The sequence below is a fragment of the Staurois parvus genome, unplaced genomic scaffold (assembly GCF_062004578.1).
Source record: "Staurois parvus isolate SC_StPar_1 unplaced genomic scaffold, SC_StPar_1.0 ptg000162l, whole genome shotgun sequence".
Taxonomy (NCBI): Eukaryota; Metazoa; Chordata; class Amphibia; order Anura; family Ranidae; genus Staurois; species Staurois parvus.
The window spans coordinates 1,416,376-1,438,465 of record NW_028317958.1 but is presented as its reverse complement, the minus strand read 5'-3'; the positions used below and the strand labels follow the sequence as shown (position 1 = coordinate 1,438,465).

At 43.1% G+C, this 22,090-nt stretch overlaps 1 protein-coding gene and 1 long non-coding RNA gene across 5 annotated transcripts in view; one reads left to right on the top strand and one right to left on the bottom strand.

Moving 5' to 3' along the window:
- LOC149463029 (uncharacterized) overlaps nucleotides 1-13,476 on the bottom strand; it is a 329,319-nt gene extending 315,843 nt beyond the window's left edge. For all 4 annotated transcript variants that reach the window (XR_016312526.1, XR_016312525.1, XR_016312527.1 and 1 more), the window contains exon 1: nucleotides 13,287-13,476. This is a non-coding gene — a long non-coding RNA (uncharacterized LOC149463029). The remainder of the gene's footprint in view (nucleotides 1-13,286) is intronic.
- ADAMTS9 (ADAM metallopeptidase with thrombospondin type 1 motif 9) overlaps nucleotides 7,127-22,090 on the top strand; it is a 357,735-nt gene continuing 342,771 nt past the window's right edge. Inside the window, exons 1-2 of the mRNA XM_089675998.1 lie at nucleotides 7,127-7,517; nucleotides 8,687-9,054. Coding sequence (XP_089532124.1) covers nucleotides 7,412-7,517; nucleotides 8,687-9,054 — 474 coding nt within the window. The 5' untranslated portion in view covers nucleotides 7,127-7,411. The remainder of the gene's footprint in view (nucleotides 7,518-8,686; nucleotides 9,055-22,090) is intronic.

The window sequence follows — 22,090 nt, the reverse complement described above, 5'->3', positions numbered from 1 at the left end:
TGGTTAGTGATCACTGTTGACTTTATGTTCAAATCTACACCACGCAGAAAATTTGTGCTATAATGCAGTGTTTCTCAAACTTTTTTCATTCAAGGCACCCTTAAAATTACGGACATTCCCGAGGCACCCTTTAAAATTAAGCATGAAATCATGAAGCATCCCATTCTAAAATTGGGTGCCTCTAGACTGTCTATAATTTTAAAAGGGCACCCCATTCTAAAATGTGAAAAACTATTCTAATAGTTTTATATAACACACCAACATTTGCACATGTAGGACACCCAACATTAGAGGCGATTTATTCTTCCAAAGCAAATACACTTTTGCACACTGGTACTGACTAGTATGCCAATGTTTCTCTTCTCCCTCAGTTTGTTTCCATCACTGAGCTAATGTGACCCCAGCACTGATGGAGAGGGGCAGGAGAGGGTCAAACTAGGATGCTGTGCTGGCAGCTGACATCCTCCTTATCAACTGGTGATGTCATTGGTTGTCAGGACGCCGGCGGCTAGAAGGTTATAATGGTGGACAATGAAAACCTGTGGCTTTGTGTAACTAAAAGGCAGGCCTCATCCACCCGCTGGCTTGTATACAAGTTTTGGGAACTTTGTAGACATTTTGCCAAGACACCCCTGAGGAAACCTCAAGGCACCCTGGTTAAGAAAGGTTGCTATAATGGGTAGATAATGTTCGGTCCGGATGTCAGTGCGAGGACTCAAGATATATTGTACTTCTCGGGGGGATACTCCTGACTGCCAAATTGCTCCTGATCACATACAGAGATTTTCTGACTTGACTTAACATCTCTGTACAATGAGAATTCTATCCTGCTACTGATATGGAGAAGAAGGAATGAGTCTTTCACATTGGCTTTCTCCAGCCACATTGGCATGAAAATCACAGCAGATTCCAGAAGTGCGGCAATGCATTTACACTCGGATAGATGTCTCATCACTCCATACCTCCCCACATTTGAGATGGAAAAGAACGCTTTTTAGTGCTTTAGTTTTCTTTTTAGTATCTTTTATAGAAAAAACACAACAAACAAACATGAGTGCACACAAAAAAAACCCAAATATTTACGTACCTACAGCATTTTGTTGGTTAATCTTAGCAAAAAAAGCATATCATAAAAATACAAACATCAATTAGGCTAGTTTCAGAATTTTGCGGTATTTTATTTTCATGCAGTTTTGTACAATTGGAAGACTTTTTTTTATTATACATTCCCATTTAGGTTTTGGAGGGGGGGGGGTAATAATGCATTTTTTTTAAATGCGTTTTTATTTTTATTTTTTAATGCATTTTTGTACAATTGGAAGCCATTTTTATTATACATTCCCATTTAGGTTTTGGTGGGGGGGGGGGGGGGTAATAATGCATTTTTTTAAATGCGCTTTTATTTTTATTTTTTAATGCATTTTTGTACAATTGGAAGCCATTTTTATTATACATTCCCATTTAGGTTTTGGGGGGGGGGGGGTAATAATGCATTTTTTTAAATGCGTTTTTATTTTTATTTTTTAATGCATTTTTGTACAATTGGAAGCCAATTTTATTATACATTCCCATTTAGGTTTTGGGGGGGAGGGGGTAATAATGCATTTTTTGTAAATGAGTTTTTATTTTTATTTTGTAATGCCTTTTTGTACAATTGGAAGCCATTTTTATTATACATTCCCGTTTAGGTTTTGGGGGGGGGGGTTAATAAATTCATTTTTTAAAATGCATTTTTGTTATGCTTTTTTGTACAATTGGAAGCCATTTTTATTATACATTCCCATTTAGGTTTTGGAGGGGTGGGGGATAATAATGCACATTGTTGAACCAAAACGAGCACCTGTACTTTTTTCCAAGACACATGGAAGAGAAATGCACAGGTATTACCAGACCCCACAGGATATAATGGTAAGATAGATATAAAGATTTGTAATTCTGTTTAGCTAGTCCTGAGAATACAATACCTCAGCCCATCTATACCACAAGGTACCTGGCTCCATCATTCAACACAGAAGGTAAAGCAATACAGCTTGGTCAAGCGCTCTTCGTTAGACTGACAGCACTATGCATTTGGGACTCTAATTGGCTTACAGTACCAACCGCCACCAAACACCAACCCCCAATCCTGTTGACACAGGAGATTACAGAAAATAAATATAATAAAAAATGACATATTATTTATAACTAGGTGAAGTGGCTCCTGTCTAAATTGGCCCTAGTATATGTATGTATGAATGTGAGTTAGGGCCCTTAGATTGTACGCCCCTTGAGGGTTAGGGACTGATGTGAATGTACAATATATTTGTAAAGCGCTGCGTAAATTGACGGCACTATATAAGTACCTGAAAGAGGTACCAGGGGCATCTCATGGGGCCCCCTACTGACCCCAGACCCTCGGGCAGTGCCCGAGTTTCCAAATGGTCAGTCCGCCCCTGGTAGGTCTTCATATCACATCATTTTGATAAATATAAAATTGCTTGTACAAAGATTGCATGGGCAGATTGTAACACGTATGTTGACTCTTATTCCTCTACCCCTAGATTTAACAAGCATTTAACTATTGCATTGCAGAGGGGCCCCACTACAAGGATATTATGTTTTGGGGTTTTTTTGGAGTGGGGCCCCAATGGTCACCATACACGTTAAAACATCTGTACAATCAACTTTAGATTTACCAAACCTATGTAATATGAGAACTCATTTAAACTATCCAATTTGTTTCCAAATAGGCAGGCCCTTGCATAATATAGTTGTTGTTCATTCTAATCCTGGTTCACACTGATGCGGTGCGGAATTTGCAGCGTTTTCAGTGCGAATTCCTCACTGCATCAGAATCGCACCCCGTTCATGCGAACCGCTGCGGGTGTGTATGTTAAGTTAACAACACCCTGAAAGCGGTCCGCAAAATGTGGTGCGATGTGCAGAATCCGATCGCATAGGTGTGAATACCCATGCGATCCGATTCTAGTGCGGACCCAAAAAAGGGTCCTGCGCCTTTTTGGTGCGGGTGTGGTGCAAATAGAACCATACAAAATGTATGGCTCCAATCGCACCGCACACAAATCACATGTGATTTGTACGAGAATGTGGTGCGGTTCCTGTGCGAATCACATGCGATGTACCGCACCGCATATATGTGAACCCAGGCTAAAGGGGATTGTACAATCAGATTGTAACATGTGGTGAGTTTTAGTGCTCAGCACATAATTTTGTACTACTCTACTCATTTAGTGCACAACACATAGCTTTGTACTAAGCCTGTTTTCACACCTAGGCACTGTGGTGAATTGTGTGTTTTACCCTGTACACAGTGACACACCTCAACACATATGTGCAATAGCCGGCAGCACACCTCCAGTACAACGCACATATGCAGAATTGCTGAAAAAGTCTGCAGATGTGTAGAGGGTATAGTTTTGCACTCCTCTAAATGCAGCACTTAGGGTTCATGTACACTGCAGCTGATAAACTCACGTTCAAAAGCTTATCTACGTTTTTTTCAGCAGCCCCTGAACTCTCCCTAATCTTTTCTTATGTGTCCATGTACATGATGTCATTTACAGGCAGTTGAGTTTACAGTCGTTTTTTTTGAACGCACCAAACTTGCGTTCAGGAGTAGATTTTATCAGTGTTTGAAACGCTTGTAAATGCGTGTAAACGCGTGTAAACGCGGCTAACTGCGTTTATAAGCGTTTGCATTTAGAAGCGTTTTTAACTGTTGCATGTCCAGATGCTGTCCAGAGCCTTTCTTCATCATCAGAAATGCATGCAAAGCGTTTTCCATGTATTCAGAAGGATCTAGCACACCAGCGCAGTCAGTTCCAGGTTTTGCGTGAAGGAAAAAATGGTAGAACGTGCCGCATTATGCTCATGATGGGATCCATAGTGAATACAACCAGAAAAGACAGGTCATCTCAACACATACTGCTCTCTCTGCTTCTGCTCTCTCTATTTCTCTCAAAATGTCTGAAATAGTTAATTTTTTACTGTTTTTCAGGGCATTTTGGAAGGTCTGCTAATGTTATCTTTAAAAAACGCTTCTAAACGCAAACGCGCATAAACATGGTATGCAAACGTGGCTAAACTGACGTTTTTTAACCTACATTTTCCAGCAGTCAGTTTCCACTGGTCAGAAGTCTTTTCGAAACGTCCCGTGTACATGGAGCCTAAAGGAATCAATGAAGCCATACACACAACTGCATTTGCAAACAAGAATGTGCACCATTGGAAAACAAAAAATACTATACAGCTGCGTCCAAGGCAAGGCCATACATATCTGCAGATTTTATGTTTGTTCAAGTGTATATGTATGTAAACAAATGGATGTATACCTGTAAACAGTTAATAGAAGAATTGTATGTGTCTAAAAGCTGTACAGTTCTAAGCGAGAGTAATTTAAGCGCTTATTTTACATGGGGTCTTCTGCCAAATCTGCCCGCAAGAACCCGCGTTCCATGCACAAAATACGCCTATGCCCACGTGAATGAAGCCTTAGTGTGGCTTCACATCTCTGTGGGATATGCAGGAGCGTTTGTGCAGGCACAGCAGCCCATTCATTTGAATGGGCAGGCTGTACCTGCAGGAAACGCAGATAAAAAAGTCCCTGACCCCTCTTTAAAACGCAGTGGCATGGTTTTGCGCACCTGAAAAAGCTCTGCTCTTTCCAATGCATGGGAGTGTCATTAAGAATTAGGGCTGGTTCACACCAGGAATCACAGAAGAATGCATTTGCATTCCTGTGTGATCTGAGTGCAGTGCATTTTCAGCTCATTCGTTTGAATGGGCTGAAATCGCACTGCATTGCACCATAAGTAGTTCCTGCACTACTTTTAAAAACTCACTGCAACCGGATGGCATGGTACTTTAGTACCATTTGATCCGATGTAGGCAAATTAACTGCATTTGCTATCTGCATTTGGGGTGTTAACTGTACACTGACATCCACTGCAAATAGCAGACACTGTGTATTTATTTATTTTTTATTTAATGTGCTTATATAGTGCTGTCCATTTATTCAGCACTTTACATATATATTTATTTCAGGTATTTATATAGCGCTGTCAATTTATGCAGTGCTTTACATATATATTGTACATTCACATCAGTCCCTAACCCTCAAGGGGTGTACAATCTAAGGTCCCTAACTCACATTCATACATACACATACTAGGGCCAATTTAGACAGGAGCCAATTCACCTACCAGCATATCTTTAGAGTGTGGGAGGAAACTGGAGTTCCTGGAGGAAACCTATGCAGACACAGGGAGAATATTCAAACTCCAGGCAGGTGGTGCCATGGTTGGGATTTGAACCAACAACCCTAGTACTGACAGGCAGAAGTGCTTACCATTTAGCCACTGTGCTGATATATATATATCATTCACATCAGTCCCTAACCCTCAAGGAGTGTACAATCTAAGGTCCCTAACTTACATTCATACATACAAGGGCCAATTTAGACAGGAGCCAATTAACCTATCAGCATGTCTTTGGAGTGTGGGAGGAAACTGGAGTACCTGGAGGAAATCCACACAGGCACAGGAAGAACATGCAAGCTCCAGGCAAGTGGTGCTGTGGTTGGGATTTGAACCAATGACCCTAGTACTGCCAGCCACTGTGCTGCCCTATATATATATTGTACATTCACATCAGTCCCTAACCCTCAAGGGGTGTACAATCTAAGGTCCCTAACTTACATTCATACATACACATACTAGTGCCAATTTAGACAGGAGCCAATTCACTTACCAGCATGTCTTTGGAGTGTGGGAGGAAACCCACACAGGCACAGGGCAAACACGCAAACTTCAGGTGGTGCAGTGGTTGGGATATGAACCAACAACCCTAGTACTGCCAGGCAGGAGTGCTAACCATTTAGCCACTGTGCTGACCAATACCCAGAAGACTGCCTCCAAAGAAGCTTTGGAGTGTGGGAGGAAACCGGCATACCCGGAGGAAATCCACACAGGCACAGGGAGAACATGCAAACTCCAAGCAGGTGGTGCCGTGGTTGGGTTTCAAACCAACAACTCTAGTAAGGCCAGGTGGAAGTGCTAACCATTTAGCCACTGTGTTATGAAGGCGGTGTGGGAAATGCGCAGAGAACGCAGGTTTCCCTCATCATGTTCCAGTGGGAACCAGCCTATAATGGCACCCCTGCACATCTTCCAAAGAGCAGCATGTTTTCCCTGCAGGTTGAGATTGTGCGCATTTATGCACGCGTTTTCTCGACCCATATATATGTGAACTTAGCCTTACAGGGTAACTCCTATATTTTTCTTCACTTGGGTTTGAGGCTGGCTTCATGCCTAGGCGTTGCTGTAAAATTTGTTACTGCAATTCACAATGACGCACCTCAACGCACGTGGTTGACAATGCATCTCCAGCACAGACTTGCAATTAATGGCACAGATGTGGTTTTTAGCCTGCGTTCACATATATGTGGTGCGGCGTATCACATGTGCACCGCATATCACATGTGCACCGCATTCCTGTGTAAATCACATGCGTTTGTGTGCGGTACGTTTGGAGCCATACATTTTGTATGGCTCTAATCACACCGCACCCGCACCAAAAAGGTGCAGGACCCTTTTTTCGGGTCCGCGCTAGAATCAGATCACATAAGTATTCACACCTATGCGATCCGATTCTGCACATTGCACCGCGTTTTGCGGATCGCTTTCGGGGTGTTGCTAACTTAACATAGACACTCGCAGCAGTTTGCATGAACGGGGTGCAATTCTGATGCGGTGCGCAAATTCCGCACCGCATCAGTGTGAACCAGGGCTCAATGCTAGTCTATTTAAAATTTTACGCAGCACTCCTTACCGCATAAAAATGCACCGAGTCCCTAAAAGTTTTCTGGCAGGAAATAAAAAGTTCTTTTGAAGCCATGAATACAATGTATATATTTGTGGGAAGCATCCCCAGCCAAGTGACATGCAGTGTAGTTGAACAGCTGTGCAGGATTGTGGATGGCTGGATGTCATGAGAGATGCATTCTGTGCAGTGAACATTGTACCCTCCCTGTCTGGGCATGGCTCTGCGTTCCCCACTCCCCCCCAGCCCTGGCTGTTCTAACCTCCAACAGCAGCCTTCAGTCACTCAGGCAAAAGTACTGTAGAAAGAACTAATAGAAGAAGCCTGTTCGCTGAGTCCCCCCTCGCTTCCCCCTGTGCACTATGCTGGATTGCCTAGAACTCCATGGGCGATTGCTAAGGACTTGTCTCCCTGTGCTGAGTGCCACTGCACACTCAAGGGCCAGTCCTGAGGATTACCAAGTCTAAAGCCAGCTTGCCAAGAAGAATTCTTCTTTTTTTCTTTTTTTTTTTTTCTTTTTTTGGAATTATTTTTTGTGTGCAGTACAAAAAAGAAGAAGAGAGCCCAGTGCAGACTGCTTACTGCTTTGCTCATGACCAACATGCATCTTGCCTTTTGGCTGATGGGATTACTGACAATTCTGCAAGACCTCTTGAATGTAACGCCGGCACCAGGACCCAAACTGCACCCAAGGCAAGGTAACGGTTTGTATTATGTGCTTTCTACACCCTTCTTTTGTCATGCTTTACCTTCCTTCTTTATTTCATCATAGAAAAACTGCTGCTTTATTATCTAGCAAATCATCCGCAAGGTCTAGGCGAATATTCGCAAGTTGTTAGCAGATCATCCCCCAGTTACTCTTTTTTTTTTTTTAACATAAAGCAGTTTGGAAAACCCAACTTTTTTTGTTCATATACTGAAATGAATGGGTGAACTTTTTGCAACTTTTATCCAAAGTATTCCGTAAGCCTAATATTTGCTGGATATATATAAGTATAGATAAATAAATATACAACATGCACAAATACAACTTATTTGTATATATTTAATATTTTACAAACATTGGTTTTATTGATTTATATGGCACCAGCAAATTCTGTAGCACTGTATGATGCAAAATAGACATGGGCTTTTACAAGAAGGAGAGAACAGATACTAGGGGTGAAATGAATGGGCTGCGTGGCCAAAGGAGCTTGCAATCTAAAAGTTAAAGGGACAAGTGAAAGCAGATCTAGAACAAGACCTATGTGTGTGTGTATATATGTGTGTGTGTGTGTAGTTCTTGCGTCTTGCTCTAGAACAAGACCTGTGTGTGTGTGTGTATAAATATATATATATATATATATATATATGTGTGTATTTCTTGTGTCTCGCTCTTGAACAAAACCTGTGTGTGTATATATATATATATATATATATATATATATATAAAATGTGTGTGTATTTCTTGTGTCTTGCTCTGTAATATATATATATATATATATATTTATTTAAAATATATATGTGTATGTATATGTGTGTGTGTACACTTCTTGTGTCTTGCTCCAGATCTGTATATATACTGTATACACACAATGACACACAAGTCATACATTTAGCAGTAATATACACACAGACAAGACATGCATGGAGCAGTAGTACACACACAGTCATGCATGGACCAGTAGTACACACACAGTCATGCACGGAGCAGTAATACACACACAGTCATGCACGGAGCAGTAATACACACACAGTCATGCATGGAGCAGCAAAATCTGTTGGGATCATACAGGGAGGTAGTTCAGGGAGAGCAGACACTGTACTCCTAGCTGTGAGCTGTACGTTACAATAACTTTGCCTGTCTCTATGTGTGTTACTGTTGCAGCTAAGCTCTTGGAGAGGCTGGGTGAATACGAAGTAGTAACCCCTACGAGAGTGAATGAATTCGGCGAAGTCCTCCCTGACTCTATGCACTTCAAAAGGAAAAAACGCAGCCTTGTCCCCCAGGACAACCCCTGGGCGAATGCCACCACTCATTACAGACTGTCAGCTTTTGGGCAGAAGTTCTTCTTCAACCTGAGTGCCAATTCTGGATTTATTGCACCCGTGTTAACCGTCAGCCTGTATGGGAGACCCCAAGGCAACGAGACCGATGCTTATCATCAGGACACTGACTTTGGGCATTGCTTCTACACTGGACATGTCAACAGCAAGACGGAACACATTGCAGTCATTAGCCTCTGCTCGGGAATGGTGAGTGCTGAGGATTTCCATGGCTGTCATTATAGTAATAATCGCCGGTGCTGTAGGAAGCGTGATCCTTCATCAGCCCACAAGGGCTGTCCAGCTGTTGTGGAACTCTGGGGAGCCTGCTAGGACTTGTAGTTCTACAGCAGCTGGAGAGCCTGAGGCTAAGGAAGGATGCCTACAACTTTTGAGGTGGGTTGTACACAGCTAAAAAAAGGTTTCTAGTGCATGCATCTGGTTAGGGAGTACGCCTTGCAATCCTGGCTGTGTGCATCTACCGTATTCAGTAGGGGAAAGTTCCCTTGCCGGTGTCACCAGGGGCATGCACATTCACACACTGCTGCCCAGAGACACTGGTGCCCTCAATAGAGAGCAGTGACGTCATGCTGACACTGGGACAGGAACGGAAGCCAGGAGGCTGGACGCTGGAGGAGGGAGATTGAGATTCTGGTACATCAGATAGTAAAAGAGCTTCCTGACTTCCAGTGACACGCTGCTGGGGTTGGGATGTCCCTTGGCGGCCAGCTTGCACGCAGGATTTTTCAGATTCATAGAGAGCATCTGGTACTGCGCAATAGGCATTTGCTTTGTAAACTTTCCAGGATTGCACATTGACCGTAGAATGCTTGCCAAGCAAGGAACCCTAAGCAGGGAAAATATGGAGGCTGTCATTGCTGAAAATGCAAATTGCTTGGGCTAACATGGTTATCCTCTGGCATGAATACTGAGTTATTGACCTGGCACAAATATATATGCAGTGTAGAATTTCATATCTGTATATTAGTCCCAGGTCAGTGACTCAGGCAATATTGAGCCCAGCGGATCCAGCATGGCAGCCAGGCAACAAGCATTTTCTAGAATGAGGGGACCAGCAATGGCAGCCTCCACATTTCTCTGAGCAGAGGCTTGCTTTATTGGAGACCTGTGCTGAGATAAATAGACGGCCACTGCTGACTTCTTCTTGTGAACATGCTGGTTGCTTGGCTGTCATGCTGGATCCACAAGACTCAATACTTCCTGAGTCACTGACCTGGAACAAATATACAGATATAACTACACTGTATACATACTTGTTCCAGTAACTTAGCTTTTAACTTGGAACAAATATGTAGGAGTATTGACCCCGCATGCTGCATGCTTGTACCAGGTCAGTATTTGGCCCCTTGAAACAACATGACAGCCAGTCAACTAACATTTTCACAAGGAGAGGTCAGCAATGACAGTCTATCACACACATTGGTTTATTTCAAGGACCACCTGGGTTCATGTAATGTAAAATTTGGGCGTATTTTACCGATTGGGAGATATACAGTAGGTGCTCTATACAGCTGCCCAGACATAAATTGCTGTACACAGCTGTATGCGGGTATATGCCAGTACGTGCGTAAACCCGCGCATGCGTACAGACGTAAATTACCAAATGCAAGTAGCCAAGTGCATGTATGCTGAAACAATACATAGTATAAAAGACTGCCAAAAGAATGCTCAGGAATATGCATCTAAAAGTACTTAAAGTCTAAGTATGACCAAAACTTTTTTTACATTTTGGAAAGTGTAGGGAATGGTTAAAACCCATCCGTTTTTTATCTGTGTCCTACTGGCAGGATTTCCCTTCACTTCCTGTGCTGCAGACTCAACAGGAAGTAAGGTGAGATCTCTCCAAAGAGAGGGAAGTCTCCTCTTAGACAGGTGTCAGCAGAACAAGTGTCCCTATTGAAAAATGTCACCTCTAATACTCTTTGATGGTGGCAACTCAAGATGTTTGATTTTCCTTCACTTTTAGTAGTCACCAAGATGAAAAGAGAGACGGATTCTCCCTAACAGGGTATAGAGAGCAATACAAATCTGGCAGGGGCTTGAATTCCAGATTGCACCTAACTAGCCTTAAAGTGATATTAAAGGCAATCTAAAATCAAATAATAATAAACGTGCCATACTTATCTGCTCTGTGCAGTGGTTTTTCACAGAGCAAACCTGATCCTCCTTTTCTCAGGTCCCCCGCCGACTCTCCTGGCCCCCCTTCCTGCCAAGTGCCCCCACAGCAAGCAGCTTGGTATGGGGGCACCCAAGCAGGCCATTCACTCGCACAGCGAATCTCGGCCTCACCCCTTGCTCTATCTTCATTGGCTCACTGGCTGTGGTTGACAGCAGCGGGAGCCAATGGCTCTCGCTGCTGTCCCAGCCAATGAGGAGGAAGAGCCATAGCTCTCATGCAGATCTCTGGATCCAGAGGGGGCACAGGTAAGTATTCGGGAGGACTGTGGGGGGGGGGACAGAAGGTTTTTTTTAGCTTTATGTATAGAATCCATGAAGGTAGAAAACCTTGAGCCTTTACAACCACTTTAAAACTGTCTCCACCCCAACACCTATTCTAACTAACCTGTGTAAGAAAGAAGTATATAGTTACCCCTTCTGGTCCATTCACATGATCTCCCCTGCGCCAGACAGTGGCGGCTGGGCCCATCTGTTGTCAAAGGTCATGGCCCATCTGTTGTCAAAGCTCCCTCTTCTCCCCTGCAGCTGCATTGGCTGACACAGGGGAGCTGGATCACATGACGGGACTGAAGTGGCCTGAAAATGGGTAAGTATATACATCTTTCTTACACAGTATAGTTAGCATAGTTGTTAAAGAGGAGAGGGGACAGTTTTAATGCTAGTTAGGTGTAAGCTGGAATTCCACAATAAACCCCTTCTTTCTGGGCTAGGCAGAGGGGTAGGCAGAAGAGGCAGGCACCTTGGGCAAGAGGGGGAACTTGACTGCACAATCCCAACACACACGTTTCTGTTTTTAGAGTTGGCTGTGTATGTAAGTGGGTGCTGCAGCGACCATCGGCTGTAACTGATAGTAGTCAGAGAAGAAGAATGTCCCCAGCACACCATAGATCTCCAAACTGGGTCCAAAAGCTTTATTAGGTTATCACATCATTACAGCAGGAGCATTGTTTCAGAGCCTCGCAGGACCCCTTCACATGCCTGATGAAGGGGTCCTGCAAAGCTCCAATACATTGTTCCTGCCAGGGGCGGACTGACCATTTAGAAACTCGGGCACTGCCTGAGGGCCCGGGATTAGTAGGGGGCCCCATGAGATGCCCCTGGTACCTTTTTCATAGGCTTTTTTGAGTTTGGGCAAGGACACAGGGGCCCCATGATCCCCTATTGCCCGGGGGCCCCATGAAATGTCAGTCCGCCCCTGGTCCCTGCTGTAACGATGTGATCGCTTAATAAAGCTTTTGGACCCAGTTTGAAGATCTATGGCGTGCTGGTAACATTCCTCTCTCCTTAGACAAGAGGGGGACACAAAACGAGCAGGGACTCCAACCTATGCTGCTGGAGTAGCATGCAGCTCATAGAGGTATTGGTGGGGGGATGGGAAGGGGAGGGGGCGCACTTTGGTCTTTTTGATATGGGTGTCCAGGACCTTGTCCCATCGCTGCTCCAGCCACTCTATCCAAAGGCAAAAAAAAAAGAAACTTTAGATGCTCTTTGATCAGTTCAATGACAGTACTTGACTTTATTATAACTTTACTGTGCCTTTTACTCTACTGTCAGTGTCATGTAAGGTGAAGGGGGTTAACCTTTCTGTGATGGGATTATCAGCTGTGTGATTGAAAATCGCACTTTACCGCTTTCACTTTAAGAGACTTAACTTTATGTACGATTTATACTTGCACGCTGTCCCAGATTTCTTGAGTTTGGAGTACTTGTCCCGGAATCCCGGCACTGATCCAATCACTTCTGATTATTCATGATAACAATGACAATGGGGCTCTTGATCAAACACCAATACATTGCCATAATGGCTATCTGACATTTATACAATAGTTTGTAACAGCACAGAAATACACGAACGCCACTTGTCCTATAAATAAAAAAGGTGACTAAATCAGATTCCACATGCACCATGCTTCTACATTGTAATGATCAGGGGCGGACTGACCATTTGGCACTGCCCGAGGGCCCGGGGTCAGTAGGGGGCCCCATGAGATGCCCCTGGTACCTTTTTCATAGGCTTTTTTGAGTTTGGGCAAGGACACAGAGGCCCCATGAGCCCCTATTGCCCGGGGGCCCCATGAGTTGTCAGTCCGCCCCTGGTAATGATTATTTGCTACCTAAGAGGTTCTGCAGCAGCTGCTGACTGTATAGAAAAGCAGATCCTAGCGGACATTGTTGTTTTTCTTGGTAACGTCATTAAAAGCATATTAGGCAATCAGTAGCTTCTCTTGTGCAGCAATGCTTACCGGAGCTTCAGAGATCTTCTGCATCTAATTCCTTCAATAATGATAACGCCTCGGCTAAGCCACCACAGCAGTCTTCTATGGAAGTGCAGTACAAGGGAGAAATCAATACATTTCCAAAGTAGAGAGATCCAGCTCGGCTCATTGCTGTTCCCCAGACCAATTCTGTCCGCAGTTGTTTTCTTTCTCTAGTTGTTTAGTAGGCGGAGTCTGGATGATCACTGGCATTTTCATTTAAAGGGTCCCTTAAAGTGTTTATTAACAAGGCATGGGAAAAAAAAAAAAAAGGAAATGTTTTGACATGGAAGTACGGCGATGATTTGTTTGATGATCAATAATTTACTAAAATAATGCAACATGATTGTCCTTCATCTGAGGATACACTGTTGTGTTGACAGCGCCGCCTTAAGCCTGGGTTCACACTGATGCGGTCCGGAATTTGCTGTGTTTTTTGTGCGAATTCCGCACCGCATCAGAATCGCACCCCATTCATGCGAACCGCTGCGGGTGTGTATGTTAAGTTAACAATACCGAAATGTGCAGAATCAGATCGCATAAGTGTGAATACCCATGTGATCCGATTCTAGTGCGGACCCAAAAAAAGGGTCCTGCACCTTTTCGGTGTGGGTGCAGTGCAATTAGAGCCATACAAAGTGTATGGCTCCAATCGCAGCGCACACGAATCGCATGTGATTTGCCCAGGAATGCAGTGCGGTTCCTGTGCGAATCACATGCGATGTACCGCACCACATATATGGGAACCCAGGCTGAAACTTACAACTGGGTCCTCCAAGTGTTTTCAGTTATTATTATTTATATAGCGCCAACAGTTTGCTCAGCGCTTTACAATATAAAGGGAGACAGTACAGCAACAACACAATTCAATATGAGAGGGTTAGGAGGGCCCTGTTCCTGAGAGCTTACAATCTATTACATTACCTAATAACAATTTTGTTGTCAAGTTGAGGGTGTTATTTGTTAATTAGTTGAACTGGACACCCAGAGTAATTTTTTGTCTGTGCCCGTCCTTCTTTTAAAAAGCATTTTAGCCCCTGTAATGCTGGTACCGCCATCTTTGAAAGTCCGGCATGTGTTCATATGTGCCAGAGTACTCTGCCCAACCTTCGGAGCCTGGCATGGACCTGCAGCACATCTGTACATGTGTCGAGTTTCCCCTCATATACATAGGCAGTCAGCGATCCAGGACCCCCCCAGCGCATGCAGAGGTGTGCCAAAGGTTTCTGGTGGATTCTGAAGGCCCTTCAGCACATCTGAACATGCGTGAAATCGAATGCAAAGTAATCCTTGTCTAGGAGAGAAAGGGGGAAATGCTGCTCTGTAGCACAAAAATGTCAAAAGCATTTTAAAGTGTAGTAAACTGCATCCCAAAAAAATATCCCCTGCAAATAAAAGGCATTATGTAAAACTTACCTTAAACCAAATCCCTCCAGTGTTGCTCTGGAGCAGGAGTCTCAGGACATAGCACAGTGATCTGAAGGAATGGCACAGGTATGCCGTTCCTTCAAAGCGCATGCACCGGCTCTAACATAAAAAAAAAAAAGAAAAAAAAAAACCGTGCACATTTTGGAGATATTATTATTATACAGTATTTATAAAACGCCAACAGTTCGCTCAGCGCTGTACATTACAAAGGGGGACAGAACATGTGACAGAACAATACCAATACAATGCGATACACGAGGGGTTCGAGGGCCCTGCTCCTTGGAGCTTACAATCTAGGAGGGAGGGGATGGTGGCACAGGAGGAGATAGCTGCGTAGGAAGAGTGGAGGAGATCGGGAATTAGCAGGGGGTGGGGTAGGCTTCCCTGAAGAGGTGGGTTTTCAGGGTGCGCCTAAAGGAAAGGAGAGTAGGTGATAGTCTGATGGATTGGGGTAGGGAGTTCCAGAGTATGGATGACGCCCTGGAGAAGTCCTGGAGGCGGGCATGGGAGGAGGAGACCAGGGAACTAGAGAGAAGGAGGTCTTGTGAGGAGCTGAGAGTGCATTTTGGGTGGTATTTGGCTATTAGGTCGGTGATGTAGTTTGGGGCAGAATTATGGACAGCTTTGTACGTCAATGTTAGGATTTTGAATTTGATCTGTTGGGCAATCGAAAGCCAGTGGAGGGATTGGCAGAGGGGGGTGGCGGAAACGGAGCGGGTGGTAAGGTGGATGAGTCTGGCTGCCGTATTCAGGATCGACTGAAGCGGGGATAGTCTGTGGTGAGGTAGGCCAGTGAGGAGGGAGTTGCAGTAATCGAGTTGTGATATGATGAGGGAGTGGATGAGCTGTTTAGTGGTTTCTTCATTTTACCTACAGGTAAGATTTATTATAAGCCTACCTGTAGCTAAAAATGAACAAAGTGGATTTTTATAACAAAATATCTAATTGTGGGACAGGGAGGGGGGCTGTAGCCAGGTGCAAATTATTTGTTTTTCGGGGTCAAGGTTCACTTTAAATCTGAACATTGGAAACAAAAACGTTCATTGAAAAATATTCCTTGATAGTCTCAAAGGATATAAATTCACAAAATGCTTTTGCAAACCCAGATGTTATCTTGTAAAAGCAGTGGGGCTATCATTAATGTGCTGCATATAATCTGTGCAGAAGGCAAAGCTGTGGGAGAAAACTGCAGAATACAGGAGGGGGTGGAAACAAGACCAGTCACCCTGCACAGCAGTGACTGGTCTTTATTACAGGAAGCTCCTGTACAGAGGCAAAGTTTCATGTATAACTGCACAGATCGATGCAGATCTACACAACTGAACTGGACATCCAGAGTAATTTGGTTTTAGTGCCCGTCCTCTTTACTAAGAGGAATATGAAGGCTACTATGCTGACCTCTTCTTTTGAAAATACCAGATATCTAGATGTCTAACTGATCCAATGGCTGGATGCATGTCAAAGGAGTCAGCCCCATGAGAAGTATGCAGCACAGACGTTCTCTATCTCTTGCTTCTGTACTTTGCTGTGTGCTTGCTCCTGTTCTGTGATTCTGTACTCTGCCCATTCGATCTACATGACAGCCAGTCAACCTGCATTTTCTAAAAGGAGACGTCACTGGTAGGTTTGTGGTGACGCTGGACCAGTGGGGATGAGAATTAGTTTTGATGGGGTTCATACTCCTCGTAGGAGGTAAACCCATTATACGGGCAGCACAGTGGATAAGTGGTTAGCAGTTCCACCTGGCCGCACTAGGGTTGATTTTAATCCCAACCACGGCACCACCTGCCTGGAGTTTGCATGTTCTCCCTGTGCCTGCGTGGGTTTCCTCCAGGTACTCCGGTTTCCTCCCACACTTCAAAGACATGCTGGTAGGTAAATTGGCTCCTAACTAAATTGGCCCTAGTATGTGTATGTATTTGGGATGGAGACCTTAGACTGTAAGCTTTCTGAAGGCAGGCATGATGTGAATGTAGAATGTAATTGGACAGCGCTGTATAAGCACCTGTAATAAATTACACCAGAGGAGCGTATGTGGACCTGGTCATGGTTCTAGGTTGTTACTTCTCTGGTCAGGATGGTGGGATCACCTATCAGAAGACAAAATCCTGGATGCATAAAAAACAGTTGTCTCATTCCAAAGCTTGTTTAAATCTGTATTAACTACTTCAAGTCCTGATACTTTCACCCCCTTCCAGTCCAGGCCAATTTTCAGCTATCACACTTTGAATGACAATTGCGCAGTCATGCAACACTGTACCCATATGAATTTTTTAGCATTTTTTTGAGACAGATAAAACTTTATGTTTGTGGTATTTATTCACCACTGGGATTTTTATTTTTTTGTTCTATAAGTGAAAAAGTCCAAACATTTTGAAAAAAAAAGTGTTTTTCTTATAACATTTTGCAAATAAATAATCTTTCTTCATAAATCTTGTCCAAAATATATTCATCTGTCTTTTTAGTAAAAAAAAAAACCCAAATTAGTTTATAACCAAAAATTATAATTTTTCTAATTTTTTTTTTTACATTTTTATTTTATTTTTTTATATTATATTTATGCTTTTTCTTTTTTTAACATACTGTCACCCTAGCAGTACAGTGTCACCTTAAGGACACTGTACTACTTGTGGGGGGTGATGAAGATTTTTTTTTTCTTTTTTTTTCACTGATTGCTTTTACACCCATAAAGGCTGTAAAAGCAATAATTTCTCCTCTCTGGAGGATGCATTCCTGAAGCCATTGAGAAATACTGTGCAAGCTGTGATTGGTCACAGCTTGTCACATGGTACAAGGCTGTTGTGAATAGTGTACCATGTGACCTCTGTGATCGTTCACAGATTTCACAAGTAGTAAGCAATGATGTCAGGAAGTGACATCTTGCTTACTACTATTCATGTGATCACTGATTGGCCAATCAGTGATCACATGAATCTGGACCTCACACAGAGGTCCCGTACAGTGATCCGGACGACACAGCGGGCACAGATCACGGGGAACACGCACAGGCAATCATTTCGAAATGCCCCCCTGCATCAGCAGTGCTCCTGTCCAGCTGTTTATCAATATGGGCCGGACGGGAAGAGGTTAAAGGAAAACATCCAACGCATTTCATGGGTAAGGACTCCTTCTTCAGGGCTTTGACATTATGTGACTGGATCAGAAAAAAATGTCCTATATCTGGATCCATTCTGCTGAACTCTTTTGTTTTTAGATAATTTATTTATTTCAGGTACTTATATAGCGCCGTCAATTTACACAGCACTTTACATATATATTGTACATTCACATCAGTCCCTAACCCTCAAGGGGTGTACAATCTAAGGTCCCTAACTCACATTCATACATACACATACTAGGGCCAATTTAAACAGGAGCCCATTAACCTACCAGCATGTCTTTGGAGTGTAGGAGGACACCGGAGTACCCAGAGGAAACCCATGCAGGCACAGGGAGAACATGCAAACTCCAGGCAGGTGGTGCCGTGGTTGGGATTCGAACCAACAAGCCTAGTACTGCCAGGTGGAAGTGCTAACCATTTACCAACTGTGCTGCCCTATGCTGACACTTGCCCTAATCCAGCCCTAATCCAGGCTATATGGAACATTTTCTTCTTGATCCAGTAACATTATGTTGTTCAACCCTTGAAGAAGGCGAGTTTTTTCCCCAGAAATGTGTTGGATGCATTTTGGTCAATAAATATTTAAACAAAATTCCAAGTGAGAAGATTGTTTCCTATGAGGTGCTCCCAACCAAATATCAAGAACAGGTTGAAATAAGGAAAGAAAGACTAGGTATTCCATCATTTAGATCTAGCAATTTTACATTTTAAGGCCTTATTCACATGGGCACTATTGCCCGTATCCTGGGCTGTTTATATGTCCCTAGCCAGCAGGTGCTGCATGTAGACGGGTTAGTGATGTCATGATCTCCGCCTTGTCCAATCAGAGAACACTTTGCGTTCATTGAGAAAACGCAAAGTGTTCCCAGAGTGGTGCTCATGCTGAGTGAGTGACCTCCAAAGTCCTGTAAACAGCAGTGGGAAATGGGGGTAAGCAGTGATCCCTGTAGAACTGATGTCTACTTTGGTGATTTTTAGCTTCCAAGGTGATCCCACAGGTACGGCACGTACATACTTACTATGGTCCAAGCTGAATCACTGTAACTATGTGCAAATTGCTATACCTGGAATTCAGCTTTAAGAGATACCTGTGCTAAGAGAAGAGAGTGACGGCTATTGCTGTCATCTTTGGAAAAGGTTGGTTGTTTGCCGGTCTTGCTGATCCAATGGATTCATTATTTACTGTTACCCTTAGAGCCGGTGGTTGCAGATGCTGCATCTAAATAGGTAAGTATGATTTAAATACAAAAACAAATCCCATACTTCTCTTTTAACCTCCCTGGCAGTATTCCCGAGTGTAGCTCGGGGTAAAATTTCAGTACCAAAAGCGGTAACCCCGAGCTACACTCGGGCTTACCATGCAGCGTTGCATAGGGGGACTGCAGCGCTTACCTTGTCCTTCGCTCCCACGATGTGTCCCCTGCAGCATCCCCAGCCATCTCCTCCGGCCGATGCCGGCATCCGGCTTCCATGTTCCGGTCCCTGTGACATACGGTCCCCGGGACGTACGGGCGCCGGAACCGGCGGCAAATTTGAAATTTTTTTTAAAAAGTCATTTTTTAAAAAATGATTATTACATAGTAAAACATTGCTGTTTCAAAATATTTCACATACATTTTGTCCCTACTGCTTTGTCCTGTCCCTTGCCTGCATTTTGACTGTTCTTTCTGCCTGGAAACTTAGAAAAGTCCATGGCGTCCAAAAAGCGTCCCTTTATGTCAAAAGCGGTTTTAGACCGGCTAGAGAACAGTGATAGTAAATCAGAACCACTTGCAGAATTGAGTGATAATGATTCGTGGGGAAATTCGTCATCAGACACTGAAAACGATACTGCGACTTTGCTCAGCGATATGCGAAATTGGCGCTATATTTCAAATTTCAGTGTTTTTGGTTTGATTATATTATTGAATTAAATGTATTATTATTATTATATTATTATTTTTTATGATTATTTATTAAATTATAATTTATGATTTTCTGTTTGAAGTTTTATCATATCCGGAATGTTTACTAGACCCTTGTTCGGACAGATTTCAGTGAGTTATTCCTAAATTACAGGCCTACAATAAAAAAAAATACATATTTCCATGCAAAAAAATGGTACCGCTTTCAGCACCAAAAATCTGAAATAATCATACCGCTAGGGAGGTTAAGCTACTACCTCGTATGGTGAAGGCTTGTAACGTATCCATACTGTTCTGTATAGGCAAAACATTTCTTATACGTTATTTGTCTGTATTGGATATGTTTCAGCTTGTACTTTCATATTATGCAAAAACGACAATTAAAATATATTTGAATGACAATATTGAAAAATAATTACCTGCATTAATATGTGTCCTCTAATTGCATATAAACTCAGGCTTGACATTGCCAGTATGAAAGAGACTCAAGTGTATGCCTAACCCAAACATTTTTGTTTTAGTTTTGCGTAAAATTAGAGTTAGAACAGCTGTCAAGTTTTTACTACTAAAAAATGACTGGTGGGATCTGATTGGCTGTATGTGTAGCTTGTTTCCCTTGCTTCTAGCTTTTGCACATGAGTTTTGTTTATACAGCAAAGAATAACCCACATGATTGTGGGAAAGGATGCCAACGCTACGCAGATAGTCTGTAGACTGGAATAGAACCCAAGGGTACTGGCACGAGGCCGTACGTCTAAATGCCGTGCCAAACAAATTTTTGTTTTCACTGCTGAATATACTGAATAAAACCCTTTGAACATTTTGGATCTTTGTGTGAGGTCTTGGTGATGTATTTTGTATCCCTGAAGGATGACAGTGGGGGCTGAATGATGAAATCTTGAAGAGGGAATGTTGGAGTAAAAGTGGAAAAACTACTCAGATGTTAGCTTTCTGACAAAAATGGAACTTGGCTGTTAAGGACAACAGTTGTACTTTTGCTCCATATTTTGCAAATCAATCCCAGCATATGATATTGTTGGAGAGAAGTATTTTTGAAACAAAATCCAATTTGAGATGATGTAATAAACAATAATTATGTACAAAATGTAGTATCCCATCAGTCCGATTACATTTCACTTTATTTTACTTTAATTTATTTGATGATTGGCTGCTATAGTAGTTAGCATTTGTTGTGCTGGATCCTAGTTTTGAAACCTACTTGGGACATTGCCTGCGTGGAGTTTTTACATTCTCCCTGTGTTTGTGTGGTTTCCACCCACAGTCTAAAAATATACTAATAGGTCTATTGTCTTCCTCCAAAAAAAAATAGCCTGTTGTACATACTTTATTGGCTGATCTAACAGTTGATTCTCTAAGGATTAATGACAACAGAGAGGCAAGAGGTTTTATGCCCAACTATACCTAACATATTAGATGAAAGACTAAAGTCTACTCAGCCATTCTCATCCAGTGTTCCATGGAATCCTAGGGTTCCTCAAAAGGTTGCTAGGGGTTCCTTGAGTTGTGGTTGATTGACCTCCCATCAGATGGTGGCTTCATACTTTCCAGGTCCAACACCACTTCCAAAGCCAACAGCATGACAACAGTGATTTATTTAGTTGACTGTGAGGGTGGCATTCTAACCACCACTGTCAGGGGCTTCTTTCTAATGACTTCCAAATATCTAATCTTGGCAGTGTTTCCCTGGGATCTGAGAATTATTACAAAGGTTCCCTTGGAGTTGAGAAAGGCGTGTTTACCTTTTCCCCGGCAGGAAAGCACTATGCCATGCAGAAGATATATCTGTAGTGCTACCCCCATAAGGGCCGTGGACATTTGGGACCATCTTTCATGCACAGCCAGGCAACAGGAATTTGCGGGAATTCACTCGGCAGTCAAAAAACAGTCGAAGGTGCTTTGTTTTGTTTTTTGGTTTATTAGCGGATGAACTTGGATAGGGTTGGGAAGATATGGGATGCCCAGAACTGTATTTGAATGTAACTTGAGGACTTGAAAAATCACACGGCTGTCTTCCCAGAAGATAGATGGATTAGCTCAACTGGTAAAGAAAGTTTCACAACACTGCATGCAGGTACTTTCATGCAGTGGAAAAATGTCAAGGCACCTGGCTTCTCCTTAGAATGCCCTAGAAAGAGGTGTAAGGTAGCTGTGCTTGCTTTAAGTGGCTCTAAGCTGTGCCTCTGTAGATAGCTAGCTAGGTATTGCACCTGGCTGCTTCTCCTCTATAGGCTCTGGGGGAAATGGTTGAGGCTACTAACTCAGTCCCTTTGAAAGATCCTCAGCTCATGTGGTGACTGCTAAACAGGCTTCCTGCTGGA